The sequence below is a fragment of the Lathamus discolor genome, chromosome 3, assembly GCF_037157495.1.
Source record: "Lathamus discolor isolate bLatDis1 chromosome 3, bLatDis1.hap1, whole genome shotgun sequence".
Taxonomy (NCBI): domain Eukaryota; kingdom Metazoa; phylum Chordata; class Aves; order Psittaciformes; family Psittacidae; genus Lathamus; species Lathamus discolor.
This window is the reverse complement of record NC_088886.1, coordinates 45,007,590-45,024,759: the sequence shown is the minus strand read 5'-3', so window position 1 is coordinate 45,024,759 and position 17,170 is coordinate 45,007,590. Positions and strand designations below refer to the sequence as shown.

Genomic DNA, 17,170 nt, shown 5'->3' with positions numbered 1-17,170 from the left:
CCTCTTCTATTTTATAACCATAAATTAGACAGATTTACACTGTCTTTCCACCATCGAGGTCTGTCTTTCAGCTCTTTGTTTCCTAAGGTAGTTTGTTTGCTTCCTTCTCAGTTTATTCATACTGGTTCCACAACATCTCACTTGTGCCTTTAGGCTCTTGGCTCTCTTGTGTATTGCTAACATTCCCATGGGCAGTTCCAGCAAATGCAAAGTATGATATGGCTTACCATTATTTTTCTACTGCTGTTTATAGGGTGAAATATGAATATACTCCCTTTTCAGTTTAAAGGGTTCCACTCTCCTCTGGCATGTTCCTCAGAAAGGCTACGTGAAACAATCATTTTACAGTAAGTCCTGTGATTTGTGATACAGTTTATAGATCTTCACACAACTACAGGATCTTATAGAATAATGATAACCAATAGAAATCAAAATTAGCAACAGAAGCATTGGCACATACCCTAAAAGTAAAGGTAAAGATGCACTTAAAAATAAAACACATTCACCTCATGGAGAAGATATTCCTATGGCAGATGCCTTGCCTTCACTGCAACTGTATATAGGCAAGTTCTTTCCACTACCTAGTCTGTGATTACAAACTGAAATATGATCTTGTACACTTAAGGCATGATGGAAATTCAAGAACTGTGTCAAATAAAGGGGCAAGGTTGAAACATTGATAACCTTTCAACATCACTGACCAAGCTAGAAAGCAAGAAGAGAATAATGCCTCCTCAGCCATCAAAATTGCTCACTACAATTAAAATACTGTAAGTTTCTGTAACTTTGGAACAAGTAAATCTGCTGAAATGTCTTCCCTGGATGTGAAAACGTCCTGTTAATGAGGCTGGATTACACTATGAGCTGGAGCAATCCTGCACTCAAAAATTTCCCACTGAAAAAAAATATATAATCTGTTTGTCACTGAACATGGCTCCTGAAGGAACTTGTAAATCTTGCAGTAAAACAATTGTAATATTAGGCCAGATGGGCTCACAGGGTCCCCTAGTAGTTCCAGTCCAGCTAGGGGAGCACATTGTTTGGTTAACCACCATAAGCACAAATTAAGTAATACAGAAGCTGCTTACTCTTCTGAACAACTTTCTAAATAGCTGAAAATCAGCATCAGAATTTGGGTGGGGTTTTTTTATGTTATTGATGGGTATATGTATATACATTTTCGTTTTGGTTTGGTTTTGTTTTAGTTTTATGGGAAGAAAATGGAAGAAGATGAAGAAAGCCAAAGGAGAGTATTTCAATGAGAGAGGTCGTTCAGTTAAGTCAAAAAACTGAAGAGAGGTAGGGGTACAGGATTACTAGTGCTACATGGGAGTCCATCCAGGAAATCTCAGTCCTTCCCACTGAAAAATTTCAAGTAGATTCAACTGAACTACAGGGTAATAGATCTAACTCAGGCAAAATGGACCATATTTTTAACAATGCTAACTTTAGGATGTTACTGATTTGATTAATTTCGACTCAGATTTTCCGCTCAAACAATGTAGAAAAATTAACAGCTGCAAGAAGCTCGTCTAAATTGTCATTTATGATGGAACTTTCATTCTTAGCAATTATCACCAAGAGCAGAACATCAAGCTAAGAGAAAAGATACATAAGACTTTTTAACCACCTCTGATGTTGATCTGTTGTGTTATCTTTGGAAAGGCATTCTGCACCTTTAAGGCCTTCTTCTTGAAACCTATCTGGTTTGTCCAGATTAAGAGGAAAATTCTAGTTTACTTTGCAGCAAGGAGAGCATGTGTTTTGCTATTAATGCCTGATACCTGGCATTAATAGCAACCTACACAACTTCAATCTATCTCACTTGGAAACTGCAAAAGCTGTTCTATCAACACAGCTATAGTAGCTAGGTCATAAACTGTTGAGGGAGGAATCTAAAGAATGATTATGCTTTCTATTTTTTGGGGTTTTGAGGGTTTTTGGGTTTTTTTGATACTTCCTGCTTTTGGGCTAGCTCTTGGTTTTGTGTCTCTCACTGCGTACCTTCAGCCTCCTCCATGTCATCTTCAGAGCCAAATTTGGCTTTGATTCTCAGACTTCCATTGCTGTGGAGGTTGAAAAATCACTTCCTACCCTACATGACTCAAAATGGAGTACCTGCATGTCACACTAATTAAAAATACAAAAGAAAAAGACCAATAATTTGTGCATTACAAAGAAACCAAGCTGATGTGACTGTGTCTTTACGGTGAGGTCTGTTTCCTGTGAACAGCTGTTATGGGTGAAGGCAAGGCTATCAATCATTTACCTTTTCTACTGTGTTAATGTCATAGCAGTGAGTGGGAAATGTCAAAGGGAAATGGCTTTTCAAATAAAAACAATTTTGTAATTCAATCATATTTGACCATTTCCTGCACTTAAATTCTCTAGATTTAAATAACTGTCAACAATCAATAATGAATTATATAAACATGATTTTCTTTTGGTCTGATCTCTTTCTAAAATGTGTCTATTCATTAACAAAAAGCTCTGGCTTAGATAAGTCCAGGCACAGACACACCTATTTATGCTCAGTTGACTGAATCTTTAATAGAGCATATCAGTGAACTTTCTTGCCAGCTACACTTGCTGTGTCCTTAGCATTCTCAGAAATCGCTTCAAATATTGCAGGAGCAGTTTACCACAGATCTGATATACCTAATCCCAGGATTAATTTTGTATGCCCATCAGTAGTGAAGCAAGATGGATTTAATAGCCCATTAGCCTTTCAGCATGATAATTTTCACATCACTTAGCCTGCTGGGCTAATTGCTTTAAAATGGATATTATTGACCTCAGTTCTAGTGACAAACAGAGAACGTCTTATCCATTTCCCAAGCGTACATTCTTAGACTCTTGTTGCTTTTGGTCTTGACTGACAATAAATCTTGTACATTATGCGCTTGAATATTATAATTTATACCCTATAGGCCCACATTTTTGGGTTTACTAGAGCAACATCTCTCTGATATGACCCATGACTTGGCTAAGGTTTAATTTCTGGTTTTTATGTGAAGAGAAATGTTGCAAGCATAAGAAAATATTGCTTTATCTCTTGTTAAAAATTATTTTTAATGCTAAAAGCTGTAGCAGGTGCAGCAGGGATTAAGCACTTTTGGAATAAACAGCTGGCCAGTATCTTTCCAACCACAGAAGTCTGGTCGTCAGGAAGAGAGGATGAAGAGCAAATTTGGACAAGGAAGCTGTAGGAAAGGAAATACAGATTCTGGGGTAGAGAAGCAGAAAAATCTAGCAGGAGAAAGAAAACCAAAGAGTAATGCTGAAGAACAGAGTTTTTATTCATGCGTATTATTTGTGAGCTTTTTCCCTTAGTAATTTAGAGAAAACACAAGCCATCTGCTTTGAGGGAATTTATGCTAGCTGCCAGAAGCAAAAAATAGAAAAGGAGGGAGTGGAATAGCAATGCAAGTTACAGCGTTGCTTGTGGGGAGGTGAAACAGGGCTGGAAGCTCATGTAGCTAGCTTTCACACCTATACGTGTCAACAGTGTAACACATACATTTATACATAGGTGGTTGTATTTCTCAAGCACAGATTCCTGTGGGAAACAAGATTTAGATGCTTGACTGTAGGAACTCAAGGTTTGGAGCAGATATGCTCACAGTCTCTAGAAGAACCCAGATCCTACAGAGTTTATGGGCATTTGTAAAATGGTCTCATCATATAATTTCCTGGGGTAAGTCAGCTTTATAAGATACAGAATGGAAAGTTTTGGTATTTTTAAAAGGTGATTTCTAAACCAAATTAATGTTAATAGAGGTCATTTGTTTGCTAGCATAAGCCCACACTGGTGTTGACCGTAAATAACTTTGGAACTGTTTCTTCATGAAACAAAGTAGAGCCTGCTCTAGTGTAACACAAAATCTGCATGACTCCTATGGAGCTTTGTGAGTGACTTAAGCCTCAGGACCTGGATTTTCCCTGGGAGCTCAGTTCCACCTTTTAATGACCATGACAACTTCAATGGCAATGGTACTGTCTTTATTGACAACTGTTTCTGTGTTACATTCATGTTAAGTACCTTGGGACACAAGCAGTTGAAGTGGGACATTCTCGCTTCAGCTACAAAGCCCTTTGCCTCTGGCTGAAACAAAGCCCAACTCTTGCTACAGCAGGTCTTGTGGCAAATCATTGCTCTCCAAAGTATCTTCCAGGAAAAAAAAAAAACAACCCAAAACCAAACAACTTGTTTTTCAGCCTTTAACCTTCTTTCCCCCTAAATGTAGGTCATTTACTTAGGTCATTTAGGTCATTTGCAAGTCTCCAATGTTAGCATGTTTTGTAGTAGGCAAAGAAAAAGAAAGGAAACCTTCTGCATAAGAATAATATCAGCATTTCAGAGAAGTGAAAAATCAGAGGAAGCAGTGAGAATTTGGTCCTTACAACACTGGAAATATTTGTGTGTTTACTTTTAAGAATGCTATGTAAGCAGTGTTTAATGATTTAGCAGTGTTTATCTTTCAATGTGAACAGCTCCTGCCATCCATAATAGAAAACTTCGAGATAAGTGCATTATACTCTGGGTTTAAAACTTAGGCCTGGTTGATCAGCTCATGTAAATCAGCACATCCAGCAAGATCAGAGGAGGAATGTCAAACTACTGATGCTGAACACCTAGTCCTAGATTTTCTTAACTAAAACTATGAGGAAACGGAACATCTTGCTCCTACAAAAGCTAGAGCTAACATATGTACTGACGTCAGAGCTTCAAAACCCGGCCCTAAGTACGTTGCATTGGGAATCTTTAAACCTTAAGGAGATTTTAATCACACATAGTGTTGCCAGGCAGTTTTGCAAGTTAAATCATGAAATTATAAAGTACATGATTTTTTTTTCTATTTTTTTACGTTGATTTTGCACACTGTTCAAAGAATTCCTTTAGGCACCGTTCTAAAGAACAAAACTACATTATCAAAAATACATATCAGCAGCAGATCCGAGTTCCAGCCAGAGTCAAGGGTTCCTCAAGGATATCAGCAGATATAGGTGACTGCTGGCTCTGTTCTCTTTTCTTTCATGAGTAAGTGTCCAGCCGGGCACCGACAGCCAAATTCCCAAGGGGAAAATGCGCACTTCCCATCTTCGAAGCGAAAAAAGACAGACCCATAACAACGTCCTCCTCACAAACCCCGCTGCCTTGCCCAAAACCGCACTGACGAGCCCCTGTGCGCAGCTCTACCCCCGCCGGTCCGTCCCCGCGGCAGCCCCACGGCCGCGGGCAGGGACCCCCCGGCTGCCCCCTCTGGGAAACGCTTGCTGAAGAGGCCGCCTTCACCTCAGCCTCCATGGCCGGATTTTAGGACTTTTGGGAGACGAGAGCACAGCAGAGGGTCACTGGGAGCGCCGGGCGGGGGCCGGCGTTATCTGCTTTGCGAACAGCCCCTCCGGCCCCAGCCAGCCCGCACCGCCTGGCGCCGAGGGGGTTGTGGGGGACCGGCGGCCAACGGCCGCGCCTCGCGCTCGCCCCGAAGGTGGGGGGCGCCGCGGGCAGCCTTCCACGAGCACACTGCGGACACAGGGGCACTGCGCTCAGCTCTGCCCGCCGGGGCTCTCGGCAGCGCCAGCCGCTGCCCGCCGCGCAGCTCCCCCCTCGCTCCGCCGACCCGCGGCAGGTGACACGACCCCGCTGGAGGCACCGCCCCCGGGCTGGGGTCGCGGCGAGAGGGGAGTGCGTCCTCCCGCGCGAGAGAGGGCGCTGTCGCGGAAGAGCGCGTTTGGCTCCGCCGCCGCCATCTCCTTCTGTGATCTCATAAAGGTGTCGCGCAGGTTCCGCCGGGGCTCGTCATTCCGCCGCCCCGGGCCTGGCGCAGCCGCTGCCGGCCTGCTCCTCGCCGCGGCTCTCGGCCCGCCCCCTTCCCGCCCTCGCTCTCTCGCGGGGCCGCTGGCCGGCGTAAGCGGCGAGCGCGCTGCCGCCCCGGCTGATCGGCGGGCGCCCGTGCCCTGCCCGCCCCTTCCTTTCCTCCTCCTTCCCCCCACCCCGGCCCCCTCTCCCTCCGGCCGGGCCCCGGAGCGCCGCCGCCGTTGGGGTGTGAGTAGGGCCCGGCGCCTTGCCGGGCCGTCCCCTCGCCGGCGGGGCCATGGCCGCGAGCGCCAAGCGGAAGCAGGAGGAGAAGCACCTGAAGCTGCTGCGGGAGATGAGCAGCCTCCCGCCCAACCGCAAGTGCTTCGACTGCGACCAGCGCGGCCCCACCTACACCGACATGACGGTGGGCAGTTTCGTGTGCACCTCCTGCTCCGGCATCCTGTGAGTGCGGGCAGGGGGACCTTCGGCTCCATCCCCCAAGTCGGCCCGGGAGGGGGAGGGCAGCCCTTGCGCTGGCGGGGTGACCTCCGCCCCTGCCCGGCCTCCGGGCTCTGCTGAGGCGGCGGCGCAGCGAGCCGCTACGCGGGGTGTAGCGCCTCGCCTTTGGCTTCGCTGCGCCGGCCGTTTCCCTCTTGGGTTCGCCCTTCCTCCCTGCCGCCCGACAGCGCCGGACTGCTGGTTCAGCCGCGTCGGAGGGGAGCAGTCGGGAGGCTTTCCCCGGCGTATTCGCTTAAAAATCCCCCCCCACCCCCGGAGCCCCAGTCCGGGAGATGGCGGTTGTTAGCCGGGTGTGTGAGTGCGGGGCCGGGTAGCACGGCAGCCTTCGTGGCCGGCGGGCAGCAGCAGCCCCGAATTTATCCTATCGCTGCTCCCGAGGAGGTGTTTTCCTGCACGTAGGGAGTGTAAGCGCTTGCCCACGGCACGCAAGGGAAGGGGAGAGCCTGCCCGTCCTCCCTCCCTCCTTCTCTCCTTCCCGCCCCCCCTCCCCAAGGTATCATTGAAGGTGTAGTTAATAAAGCATGTGTGTGGAGAATACTTTTGGAAAGAGAAGGGGGCACGTGGCTAACAGTTCCTTTTCATGACAGTCTTGAAGACGTGGGGAGAGTAATCCTATTGTGAATACCGAGTTTAACGTTTTAAAAATCATTTAACCTAACGTTTAACTTTATAATGTTAAGTTAAACCACTAGCCTGGCCTTTTATGTATCAAGTTATGCCCGATAGGAGTTTGTAGGACAACTCTCTAAACTCTATCTTGGAAGATAAACTCTTGCTTTAATAGTTTAATATACTTGATCAGAAAAGTAGTAGAAGGCTTTGCTCTTGCCTCTATTACTTCCTAAAAACTATATAAATAAACCTTGGAAAGGGATTGGCTCTGATAAAGTGGATTGCCTTTTTCCTGTTCCTCATTCCTGTATGGGCCTCCCCACTCCTCCTTCCTTTTCCACCCTTCCTCCTCTGACATAGCATGTATGAAACCAAGAGCTGAGATCAGTCAATTCTGAATTTCTGTAATGCATAACGTGGGGAAAAGAAAGCCCCTACTATCTTCAGTGTTACTGTTTCTATAGTTCAGTCTGTTTGCTTGTTTACATTACTGTGACATTGTGCTTATGAAATTGAGCAGAATCAAAGAGTGGTGTAAGTAATAAATAGTATGTCAAAGGATACAGATTTGTATTTGACTTCAGAAAAGGCGTTCAGGAGACTAAATTAGTTTCTGGCCCCTTACTAAGAGGGACTGACTACCCCACATAGGCCTTCCAAGTAAAAGGTCTGGTTTTTTAGAACAAAGTTGGTAATTATACTGAGATTCAGGACAAAGCAAACATGTTAGTTCTCTGCTGAATTTACATGGAACACACTGCCTTTTATACTACTAGGCAGCTAATTGGTCTTGGGGTTTTTTTCCTTCTGTTTTGTGTAGACTTTTGAACAGGCTTGATGCAAATACGGGAAATATATTCAGGTTGTGGTACTGAAAAGAGACTCTAGTTTTTGACATATACATGCTACTTAACCAGCTCTGGCTATTGTTTGCTCTGTTAGCAAACTGTTATTTGTGCTGGCATGTGAAACTATTTTAAGCTACTGCACAGAGCTTATTTAATGGTTGCACATGTTCTTACCAGTTAAACTGACAGCATAATACAACTGCTCTGTAAGTTTTTTTTTTTTTTTTTAATTTTTCAGGCTTTTTGACCTTAATAGAGAGATATGTGATAAGTACTGCTGAGATGTTTTGCATGGGTTCAGTAGGACTTGTTCCTCTTATCTGTTGGCTATGTTGGTATGGACTACTGAAGTCCATAGTCTATAGTAACCAAAAGGATGTACATGCAGTGAAGCAGCTAGCAAGCAGTACTGTTAAGTTTGCCATTATTTCAATGCTACCATACTTAAAGGAAGAAAGACTCTTTATGAAGAAAAGTTGTTAATGTATTGGTATTATAATAAAATGCAAATAACTCATTGAAAATATGCAGTGGTTTTGTGTTGCTATGAAAAAGAAACCACAAACAACATTTTTAGTTGTTACAGCTAGTAACACCTATGCTTACAGCTGCAGTAAAGGATTGTCAAGGGGACTTAAAGCATTCTTCTGAAATAAAATTGGGCTAATTCTTTCATGTTAGCTTGGAAATGCTTTAATAAATTGCGTGCACAATTACATGTGTTCATTTAACACCTTAGAACCTAGCCAGGGGGATATTTTTGTTAGGGATGAGACTAGGTGTAGATATATGTCATGCCTGTTTCATAACTAGAAACCGTTATTTTTAACACTTCTATCAGAGAAGTTCTTCATACAACTTACTTATTTCCAAATGCTCTTCACTGTAGAAGTCCACAGTTGAGGGAAATGACTTGGGAAGAAACCACATAATGGCAAATTGTAAAAAGAAGTGTAAAAGTACAATTTCTTCTGTAGTTCTTAATGGCTGCTTGCATTCTACCTCATAATACTTGCTTTACTGTAAGGCTTTAATAATCTTATTACTCAGTCTTGTTTGCTGTGTGAATGACTTGCATTGCTTCTTGTTTTAATTATTTTTTTCTGATCTAGTACAAGAAGTATTCTTAGAGTTGAGTTCAGTAGACTTTTTAATTTTACTTTTTTTTAAGTATGAAGTGCCCAATGAAAAAATACTGGTACATGAACAAGTCTTTAGAAAGGTTTCTTAATTAATTAAAAGTGGTTGCTGACATTGTTATCATCTTAAGCATGTTGTTCTCCATGAGCTAACACCAAACTTTTTAAATTTGAAGTATAACTTTTGTTTGTTTGTTTTCCCCCTAAGTTTTCTGAAGTGTTTATTCACTGTCCTGGCAAGGACAATCTATTCAAACTCCAAACCATCATTTTGGATCCATCATTAGTTTCCATCAAGGATTCTATGTATAGAAAGAGAGCATTGCTATTTATTACTAGATTTAGCTTTGAAAGAACCCCAATTTTTCTTCACTAGTTAAAAAATATATGTCTGGCTTGTTCCAAATACTGCAAAAAATGGTGAGAGAAATGGTGACTTTGCTGAAAAGATCTGTTTCTGACAGATATTGAAGGTGAGTCTTGTCAAGTTAAAAGTATGAGTAACACAGAGCAGGTCCTTTTCTGTAATACTTCGGGTTTAAGTTTTCTCATCAGTTTGGGTTTGCTAGAGCAGAAGTTTTCCTGTGCAAAATCATATATGCAGGCGAAAGTTCATTGACAGTGATACTGATAGTGCCTTCCTCTTAAAATACCTGTGCTTGTCCTCTGTTTAAATTCTCTTCCTGGGGGGGAAAGCAAGCACACTAGCATCACAGAAGCTGCGCCTCATTAGACTTTTTGGTGTTTGACAAGAATATAGGATGTGTAGAAATGTATACATGAACATTTCTTTCCTGAGACTGGGAGGAAATGCTCTAGAGGAGCAGTCTTCTTGGGTTAAGAATTACGGTAATGCAAAACCAGGAGACTTCTCTTTGTTACAGCAAAACCACTGTAATGTTGGCAGAGGGGTTCTGTTGGTTTCACAGAAGTCCTTTGGTTCAAAGGATTATGTTGGTAGCGATGTCTGTTGTGTTTCTGGGTGCTACCATGTGTCCTGCTGACAGTGTCAGCCTTCCTTTTGTCTTATCGAATGCCTCTTTGCCTTGCTTCTCAGCTGTCTGTGCATATCTGTGCTTTCAAGCACTTCTGTACCGCTCAGCCTGCTCCTAACTTTCATAAAAAGAGCATGTTTTTAAATTCTCAAATGGAAAATATTCCTGTTTGAGTAGGAGTACACTTGTACAAGTTCTGTACTGTAAAAATGTTTTATTTAACCTTGACTTTTTTTTTTTAAATATGTATCTCCTGATGTGTTTATTGGGACACTCCTACTTTTTGCTTCCTCAAAACTTGCTGAGGAAGTCTCTTGTTCAGATGTTTGCACTTTGGGCTTGTGTCAGGAAGGAGCAACAAAGAATGTTTAGAATGTTATGGTTACTGTGGGGAATGCTGAAGCTCTTTAATGCTATTTCTTACAGTTATTGGATCATGTGGTCTTTTGGCTGCTTATAATATTCCTAGCTGAAGTTTTAAATTCTGGGATGGGAGTATTTGATGGCAGACACTAGAAACAAACTAATACCCCCCCACCCCCCAACAAACAAACAAACAAAAAAACCCCAACAAAAAACAACAACAACAACAAAAAAAAAACCTCAAAAACCAACCAACCAAAAAAAAACCCCAACCCCCCCTATGTGCAGTGGTGGTGATTTGTTGTCCCTTTTCCCCAAAGAAATTTTGCAGAAATAAAAATGCTTTAAATAAACTGTTAAGAGTGAAGGTGACTCCGGTTATGTTGGCATGACTTTGTAGTTCTACACACACACATGTATATTTTGGAGCATGTTTGGAAAATGGCTGTGTGTTTTATGTATGTGTGTGTGCATATTAAAGGTATTTCCTATGTTACTGTGTTTCTTAGTTTCATGGCTGGAGAGCAAAGGGGATGTCTATACCACTGTGAATACCTCACAGTTCAGAAAGGATGTTGGTTTTTTGTGGCGTCTGTCTTTGTTGTTGTTTTTGTGGGGTTTTGTTTGTTTGTTTATTGTTTTTTTTTTTTTTTAAGAATAAAGTTAATTTAACCTTGGCTATGCTTCTGAATGTGTGTGAGCCTTTTGCTGTTAAAAATAAATGAGCTTGTGAGATGGTGGGAGGGTCTCCAGGGAGGTCTACAACTATAAGGAGTGGCCAGTACTACTTATGTTCTCTTTGCTAATAACAGTAGCATAGAAATAATAACAGATGCTGTAACATGGGTATTGTAAAGCTTTCTTTCCAGACACCTTGGGACATAGGGTGCTCTGATACTTTGGCAGTTGAATTTGAATCATTAACTTCCTGATTCTTAGGGAATCGGATTTTACTGGCTTAGACTTAAGATCATGTTAGAATGTGATACAGGGGGACATTAGAGGTGTTGTGTAGCTGTCGGCCCACTGTTCCTCCCATGGAACTGACCCTCTGTTCCAGCAGAGCCTACTCTTTTTTTCCCTCTCCCAGCCCTGGCCTTTGCAGACAGATTTGATGACATCTGGAATGGCCACTCTGCCAACAATTCAACCATAATTTGCTACTAAATTATGCTAATAACGAATATTCAGTGCTCATTGACAGCATTTTAAATGTTTAATGCTTCAATTGCCAGACTTCATAATCTTGTATCAGTGGCCTAAAGCTTGCTTTGTTTGTGAGAGCACCAGTTTTAACAATGCTCTCTGAGGAACAGAGAACTCATGTTCTCTGTAGCTGCCCCTATGATAGGCTGTGTCAGTGGAAGCCTGGACTAATTCAATTCAGGGGCAGTAGAGTATAATCTCATAGCAGGAAGTTCTGGTCACAGTGCTGTTCCACAGAAATAACCACTGAGCATGTAGAAAGTGGCAGTGATGAGCGGGATCTACATGTGGGATGTTCTGGCTATGGTGTGCTGGATGAGTGCAGATGACAAAATAGCCTTACTCTGTCATCTTCCCTAAGGGTCTCTTAGGAGATAGCTGGGATCTGGGTTAAGTGCTGAGGGAGTGTTTGGTTGCTGTCATCTTCAGGAACTCTGCTAGAGGAAGGAGTAAATGGTACTGCTGCATGGGTGCAGGTTGCAAATATTTGTTCAGGGTCAATTTAAACTTAGTTATTAATAATTTGGACTAAGGGACTATAATCCATTTTATCTTCTGGTAAATATGGAATATTGTAAAGCATTACAACTGTGCAAAGGTCTTGTCAAATCATAGAATAGTTAGGGTTGGAAAGGACCTTAAGATAATCTAGTTTCAACCCCCCTCCCACTAGACCAGGTTGCTTCAAAGCCCTGTCCAACCTGGCCTTGAACACTGCCATGGATGGAACATCCACATCTTCCTTGAGCAACCTGTTCCAGTGCCTCACCACACTCACAGTAAGGTATTTCTTCCTTATATCTAACCTAAATCTTCCCTGTTTAAGTTTGAAAATGCATGTGAGGAAACAAACCGCATGGTAGATTCTGCTTTGCTTTCTTGGTTTGGTTTTGTTTTGTTTTCTTTTTTTTTTTTTTTTAATACAAAAAGAAAGGCTTGTGAATTCCTCAGAAGGGATAATCGTACTTGGCTGTCTACCAGTAAGCTTCCCCCATACGTAGATGAGTTGTTTGTGAATCATTTGGGTCATCAAGTAATCTTTGTAGGTAAGGAAGCATATAAAATATCTTAGGTTTTTCAAGTAAGAGTACCTTTTGTATTTTGGCTTAGTTCTTGAGTTCTGCTTCATAAATCTCACAACTGCTCTGTTTTAGGGAGACTCTAGTCAGTTCATGGGTATAATGTTATTGGAAGTGACTCATCCTAGTTAGAAATAATAAAAGAAGTTAAGGTTTAGCTGTTCTAATGGTAGAATCAAAGTAATTTATCTAAATAAAATAATGCGTATGTTGTGGGCCATATTTGTAGGTTGAAAAATGCAGCCTCTTGTCTTGAATTCTGTGTGCCACTCTGACTTCTTGCACTCCTTTCATAAGAGGAGGCTTTTCACAGGCTTCCTCCCACCCCTTGCCATGTTAAGTAAACATAAATACTTGTATGTATAATTCTGCAGCTTGATCGTTAACTTTGCATTTATGGCTATTAAAGTTATGTTCAGGATTTCCTGTCCTCCTGGATGGTGGATGTAACAACATGGTCTTTTTCATTATGCAAGACACCTAACACTTCTGTGTTGTGATCTGAGCTTTAGGAATGGGGATGCCCTCCTTTAGTAGGAGGGTATTAAAAAAAACCAAACATCTTATTGCACATGATGGATATAATATGTAAATCAGGGAACTTTATAACCTGAAACTTAAAACTCTACAAGAGTCCTCACTAGAACGTGAGAGGCATGTAGGAAGTTTCTAGTGAGTCTAAACAAAATCTTGTTGATGCTTTAAGTACATTTGATACTACTGCTTAACAGAACTGAATATAAGTGTTTTCTAATGTAAATGTTTTGAAGAGCCATAGCAGATCAGTATAGAGAGTAGGTACTGTTTAAACTTGTGCAGTGCCTTTCAAGTACAAACAGAGGTACAATATAGCACTTAAACTATACTTACTGTAAAAATTAATTTCTAGCAGAACCTAGCATGAAAGTTTAGATATACTACCTGTGCTGAAAAACATGTGAATGTGTTAATGAATAACTGTAGCTTTTAAAATAGTCATGAAATAGTTTACAGCTAACTGTACATCTTCCTTAATAGGAGAGTAAATTGAACAGACTAAGGTAGATGGAACCAATTTTATACTTAATCTGAAAGCAAGTTATTGTAATATAGAACTTGATGGAATGTATTTCTGTAAAATACCAGGTGGATGCCAACCACCTCGCTAAAATTTTTCTGTAAGGCTTGAGTATATAAATGTCATCAGATTTTTGTCATACAGTGATTTGATGTATAACAATTTAACGTATAGCGTTCTTGAAACCATCATGGAGTTTAAAGAAAACTGCTGGTAGTCTTACATTGGATACCAGTGGTGGGGTGGTTTTTTATTCTTAAAAGCAATGTGAACCAAATTTATAATTAAGGCATAGTCAAAAATACAAGCCATAAAGCTAACTCTTATCAGTTGATTTGTTAGTTGTTTGTTAGGCCCATATTACATTCTGCAAGTTTCCCCCAACTTTCTTTCTGGAAACTTTCTGTTCCTGTATATAACTACAGAATTTTGTGTTCTTTGATGTCTCATAGTTAATGTATAGTCTTTATTTCCTTTTAATTTTTCTTCTCTTTTTGTTACAAAAATCCGGGCCTGACTAACTGTTAAACTAACCCCATTGTATTGCCTAAGTTAGTGTCTCCATTGTTTGGCATATGTAGGATGTAATGTTCCTGTTTCCACTGAGCAAAACAGGGCTTGATTTTAAGTATTTGTGGGCAAAAGCAGTATTTAGCATGTATTTAAAGAAAGAGCTTGAAAAGAAAGACAGCTTTTTCTTATACTGGCACTGTTGCTCAGCAGGATTTTTCTCTATGCTTGCAGGTTTTGACTGAACTGGGTTTGACAATGTCAGGCTTTGGCAGCGCAAATTACTTGAGTTTCTGTTAGCCTTGCTTCAGCAGTCTCTGGCATGGATATGAGAATAGTGCCAATCTTTGCTTAAGGCAGAGCTGCTGAAGTTTTGAGCTATTACATGAGTAATGTTATCTCTCATTTGAGAACACAATAAAAACATTGTTTTCTTGCTTTTGCTGTTGTGACTTGTGCAGTCTCAGGAGAAGGAAGGGAGACAGACCTGTGGATGGAAGGGCAAAAGTGAACTAGAAAAAGATGCTGTCAGGAAACTGGAAGTGTAGGTTAAAGCAACAGAAAAAAAACCTGAGCTGGGGAGTTTAGCTTGAAGAAATCTAGTGATTTTGTAGAAGTTGTACTAAGAATAGGCTGAAGTGAGGGAGGAGTTGGAGGGGAAAGACAACTACAACAGAAAGGCCAAAGAATGGGAGATGAAAGGTAGAAGCAAGGGTGAACAAGTTCTGGGAAGCAGATTAGGCTTTAAACAAAAAAGTCTAAATCTGTTTACTTAAATTTGCATAGAAAGTATCAGAGTGAGTTTGCATCTGCAGTTGTAAACATTGGTCTTCCCTAAAGCTCAGTTGTTCAACTTTGCATGCTGAATGTTTTTTTAAGATGGTTGTATGCAGCCTTAGGTTATATGGCAGTACCAAAATGGGTGCATTTTACAGAGATCGATCCTGAGTTTCAAACTGACTGACTTTTGGTTGTAATGTTAAAGTGATCATATGATGACAGACTTCCTGAATACTGACTAAATACTACTTCTTCTTTTAGACGGGGCTTGAATCCACCCCACAGAGTGAAGTCAATTTCAATGACTACTTTCACACAACAGGAAATAGAATTTCTGCAGAAACATGGAAATGAAGTAAGTATCATTTGGAGATTACTGTGAAAGCACGAAAACCACTTGATAAACTTTAAAATGGTACTTAAGGAAAATGTCTTTTTTTTTGGTTTTGTTTTTTTTTTTTTTTTGTTGTTGTTTGTCTTTTGTTTTTTGTTGTTGTTGATAGTAAAATGTAGCCTGAAGTCTGAAGCCAGCTTCATTTGAAGTGAGGCTGTTTCACTTGGGTTGCTGATCATCAGTGTTATGTGGTATTGCCCCACTCAGACAATCTAGATTCATATGATCAGTATTTCTGAACTGGAGTTTCTTTTGCTTTTGCTTAAGGCACTATGCATTTTCTTTTTTTCTTCCTGTAAGCCCAGACCTTGAGACTGACTGCAGCAGTGTTTCCTGAAAGAGCCCATTGTGACAGAAATACATTTGTTGCTTGTAGCTGTATTTCTTCAGAGTAGGTGTCAGAAAGTCTTCTAGTTGTTTCAGTAGCCTCTTTCCTTTAATGAAAGTGTATCAGCATTGAAGGCTCTTGGAGAGGGAGGAAAATGAAAAATTTTTTTTTTCTTTTCTAAGGATTGTTATCTAATAAATGTCTATATGTTTGGACTGGCTTGGGGCAGCTCTGAAGGAAAAAGTTCTAGTGTACTGCCTTTTTATTCTTTTTTTAGTAATTTTTTTAACATAATCTGGGAGGTAAATGTTGCCTTGGCTCTATGGGGATGTGTGGGGCATGTGGACCCTGGATGTGGCTATTGCTGTCTTTAATTTGAGGATGAAGTTTTTGTTTTAATACCTGCTTATAGCACTGAGGATTTTAGAGTCAGCTTTTGCTGCTGTTCTGAATTAGAAAAAGTCCTATTTCACATTCGCTAGACCTGTATTCTGTTTTAGTAGAACTGTTGATTGTAGGCTGCAGAGTCTTGTGAGCATGTTCTGTGGAGTTTCGTGGGGATAAATCCTGTCATTAGGCAAAATGCTGATATTTAACTTTTCTTAAACTTGGCTCATTCATAACTGTCAGGTTGAAGAATGAAAATAGAAGCAGCCATTTCTTTTTCTGTCCTGGTAAATATATGTTACTTGTTGAAATGACTGTTAGTGGATGATTCCTCTAGACAGAGCTGGAACTGGGTTTAAACTCTTGACATTATATAAAATACTTGTAATAGTTTTGACTAGGTTTTTTTTTTTTAATTGTTTTGGCATGTTAAAGCTGTGTAACATCGTGTGTGTGTGTGTGTGTATGTATAAGATACTGATGACTTTTTGCATAGGGAGAATAATAAAGACTCTTTTGTGGGTATATAGTATGTTGGAGTCTTTTTCCGCAAGATTAGCTTGTAAACTTCAGCTTCATTTAACGCTTCACAAATGTAGAAGAAAATTTGTGTGTATGTGTGCCTCCCTTCTTTCCTCCCTCCTCTTCCACACCTGTTTTAATTTCTGCAACAGGTAGAGATTACTACCACTTCCATTTTTCACTGATCTGGAACCTTAAGTGATCCATACTTGGCTAATTAGTGTAGTTGTCCTTATTATAGACCTGACTAGTCTGCCAGTAATAAAGACTTACTTGATATGAAATTTGTTACTGACATAAAAAAAGTAGGGATATTTCTGTTTGTAATACTTACTCTTCTAATTAAAGTATTGCAATGATTTCAGTGAGCTACTTGATAAATGAAAATGACATCCAGTGTTTAATTTTGGGTTTTTGGATAGCAGTGCATTACCTCTAATTCCACAGTAACATTGAATAGTTCTTTGTAGTTGCAGATGGTAGATTTAACAAGTGCTTATACTGATCAGAAAAGTTTTAAACACTGTTAGAAGTTTAAAACCTAATTTAAACAAATTTTCACTTTGTCACAGTGTGTGTTGCAGTAACCATTTTGCTTTCTCTTACTGGTACTGCAATTTATCTTGTA

The 17,170-nt window shown here is 40.8% G+C and overlaps 1 protein-coding gene across 4 annotated transcripts in view; it reads left to right on the top strand.

The window, feature by feature from the left end:
• The first annotated feature begins 5,787 nt into the window (after positions 1–5,787).
• Positions 5,788–17,170, top strand: part of AGFG1 (ArfGAP with FG repeats 1) — a 36,204-nt gene continuing 24,821 nt past the window's right edge. For 3 of the 4 annotated variants that reach the window (XM_065674972.1, XM_065674970.1, XM_065674968.1), the window contains exons 1-2: positions 5,789–6,265; positions 15,173–15,266. In XM_065674972.1, coding sequence (XP_065531044.1) covers positions 6,099–6,265; positions 15,173–15,266 — 261 coding nt within the window. In that variant the 5' untranslated portion in view covers positions 5,789–6,098. Of the gene's footprint in view, positions 6,266–15,172; positions 15,267–17,170 lie in introns of all 4 variants that reach the window. The other variant, XM_065674971.1, reaches the window with a different exon arrangement.